This window comes from Chrysochloris asiatica, unplaced genomic scaffold (genome assembly GCF_000296735.1).
Source record: "Chrysochloris asiatica unplaced genomic scaffold, ChrAsi1.0 scaffold00003, whole genome shotgun sequence".
Classification (NCBI taxonomy): Eukaryota; Metazoa; Chordata; class Mammalia; order Afrosoricida; family Chrysochloridae; genus Chrysochloris; species Chrysochloris asiatica.
The window spans coordinates 18,095,687-18,098,042 of record NW_006408521.1 but is presented as its reverse complement, the minus strand read 5'-3'; the positions used below and the strand labels follow the sequence as shown (position 1 = coordinate 18,098,042).

Here is a 2,356-nt window from a genome sequence, read left to right as displayed (position 1 = left end):
CAAAGAAAATTATGTTACATGATGCTAACTTATTTGGAAAATTAAACACTCCTCTTTCAGCAATTGATACAGCTACTAGACAAGAAAAATCAGTATGAATATAGAAGCTCTGAACATTGCCAATAGGATTTAATTGGCATAAAGTACTCCACCCAACAACCACAGAACACAAATCTTTGCTAATACCTAAATAACATTCATCTTTGGACTCTAATTCAAAAGACTTGAACAGAGCATGAATTCAGATTGTAATGAAATCACTGAAGAGTTTCCCTCTTTCCCAGATGGAGCTGGTGAAAGTGGGTGGGGGACAACAGTGACAGAATGGGAATTCATGGCTCAATTAGGACGAACTGTTAATTGGATTAATTGCAATCACAACTGTTAATTACAGAAGATGTGTAACTAAAAGGAGGGACTAGGTAATCTTTCAGTTGAGGAACAGATGATCCCAGGACCTTCCAGAAGGAAGAGCAAGAGTGGAGCATGAGATCCCTACCTAGAAAAGCAGCAACAGCAAAGACAGTGGCTGTGTGCATGTGGACAGGAGAGTGGTTGGCAGAAAGTGCCCTTTGGACATTTAAATTAATATATAATTTTTCTTTTGTAAGTATACATCAAGGAGCTCTGGTAGTGTAGTGGTTATGAGTGAGGCTACTAATCTCACGGTCAGCAGTTCAAAACTACCAGCTGGTCCATAGGAGAAAGATGAGGCCTTCTGCTCCTGTAAAGATTTACAGCCTTGGAAACCCTCTACAGGGTTGCCGTGAGTCAGAACCAACTCCACAGAACATAACCATTACAACACAAAGCATACATCAAATATTTCTGCCTTGTTCATTTATGAAATATAAGATGTAAATGGGGAGACATAGGGGAGAAGTGGGATAAATATTGTTACAGGAGGGGACAGTAATCATTGAGAAAGGGGCAAGGTGTAGAGTTTGCTGAGTGTAAAGCTGATGATCTTGTCTGTAAAACTTCACCCCATTCACAATAAAAAGTTAAAAATAAAATGTTACTAAACAAAAATTCTGGGTGAAAGAACATAGGAATTATTCTTATCATTTAAAATTTTTAGTTAAAAATCATTTCAGACTCAGAAAAGTTAAAGAAAATATAAAAATAGCTTACAGCTCTGTATTTTCTTGGATACTACGGAGTGGTTTCTGGATATTTTCACACTTTTCCTCCAAAGCGCTGAATCTCTCTGCCCAAAGGTTGATTAACTGACAAAGTTCCTGTATGAAAGTGGCAGGGAGAGGGAAGAGACTTGAAATTATCGTACTTCAAACTGTTTTTCTAATCATGACTGATGACATGAAATATTTTCCCCCTAGGTGAGAAATCTTATACAAATTCCTGACCAGAGCTCTACTTCTGGAAGAGTAATATTAAAGAGTAGCATTATAGAAACTTTAAAAAAGTAATTACTAAACCTTGCTATTTTAATAATTATAAGTTACTTTCAGTGTGCCTCAAAATGAATCAAGCTGTCACATTGTATATAAGACTCACGTTGGTAGATAAATATAGCTTGCTTTTAATTGATAGCACTATTGGAAAGGACCATTCATTGCTGGTAATCAAAGATCAAATATTCAAAAAATAATATAAATTGTTATATAGCAGAAATGTTTTACTAAATCACATTGGAGCATATAAATAAAATGTAATTAGTCTTACTTTTTCTCATTTTTAACATCTATAAAAACAAGTTCTTATAAGCACAGAACATGATAGCGACTTATATTGTGACATGAGTAAGCCACGCTAAAGACCAAACAGCACTTGTCATCACAGCTCAGTAAATTAGTTGGCCATATCTCTCTGAATGACGTATCAAGTGACCATCCATTGCGAGATTATGAGTAAGATCTGTCAGTATTTTCATTAGTCTGAAACTAGAGAGGGGCATTTGGGTATTATCAGCTTTAACTACATGTAAATATGTGGGCATAGTTTTACAAAACTGTTTTATTACAACTAACTTCAATATAGGAACATCTAAGAAATATCATACTTGCTGAACTTGTTTCATTAATATAAAAAAAGTCAAACAAATTATGATACTGTTCAGAACAGAAGTTTTATGCTTTATTTTTTAAATAGTTGTCTAGCTATCATGAGCATCTCAAAAAGCTATTTATGAAACTGATTTACCTATGTAGATGTATGACACATTGCTCTATTTTTAAATTTCTCCAAATTGACCAGAAATATGTAAAAGAGTCACTCAAAAATGGATGCCTTACAGGCAATAAATATAATGTACACCACGATATTTAAGGTGATCTGTCACTGCTTGGTGCTCACAAGGCCTGTTTCATTAGAAAATAAGGCTAGTAATTGTTGT

The 2,356-nt window shown here is 34.7% G+C and overlaps 1 protein-coding gene across 1 annotated transcript in view; it reads right to left on the bottom strand.

Annotated features, from left to right (window-relative positions):
- KIF11 (kinesin family member 11) overlaps positions 1–2,356 on the bottom strand; it is a 64,933-nt gene that overhangs the window by 23,237 nt on the left and 39,340 nt on the right. The window contains exon 16 of the mRNA XM_006831447.1: positions 1,135–1,241. Within this exon, the coding sequence (XP_006831510.1) occupies positions 1,135–1,241 (107 nt within the window). The remainder of the gene's footprint in view (positions 1–1,134; positions 1,242–2,356) is intronic.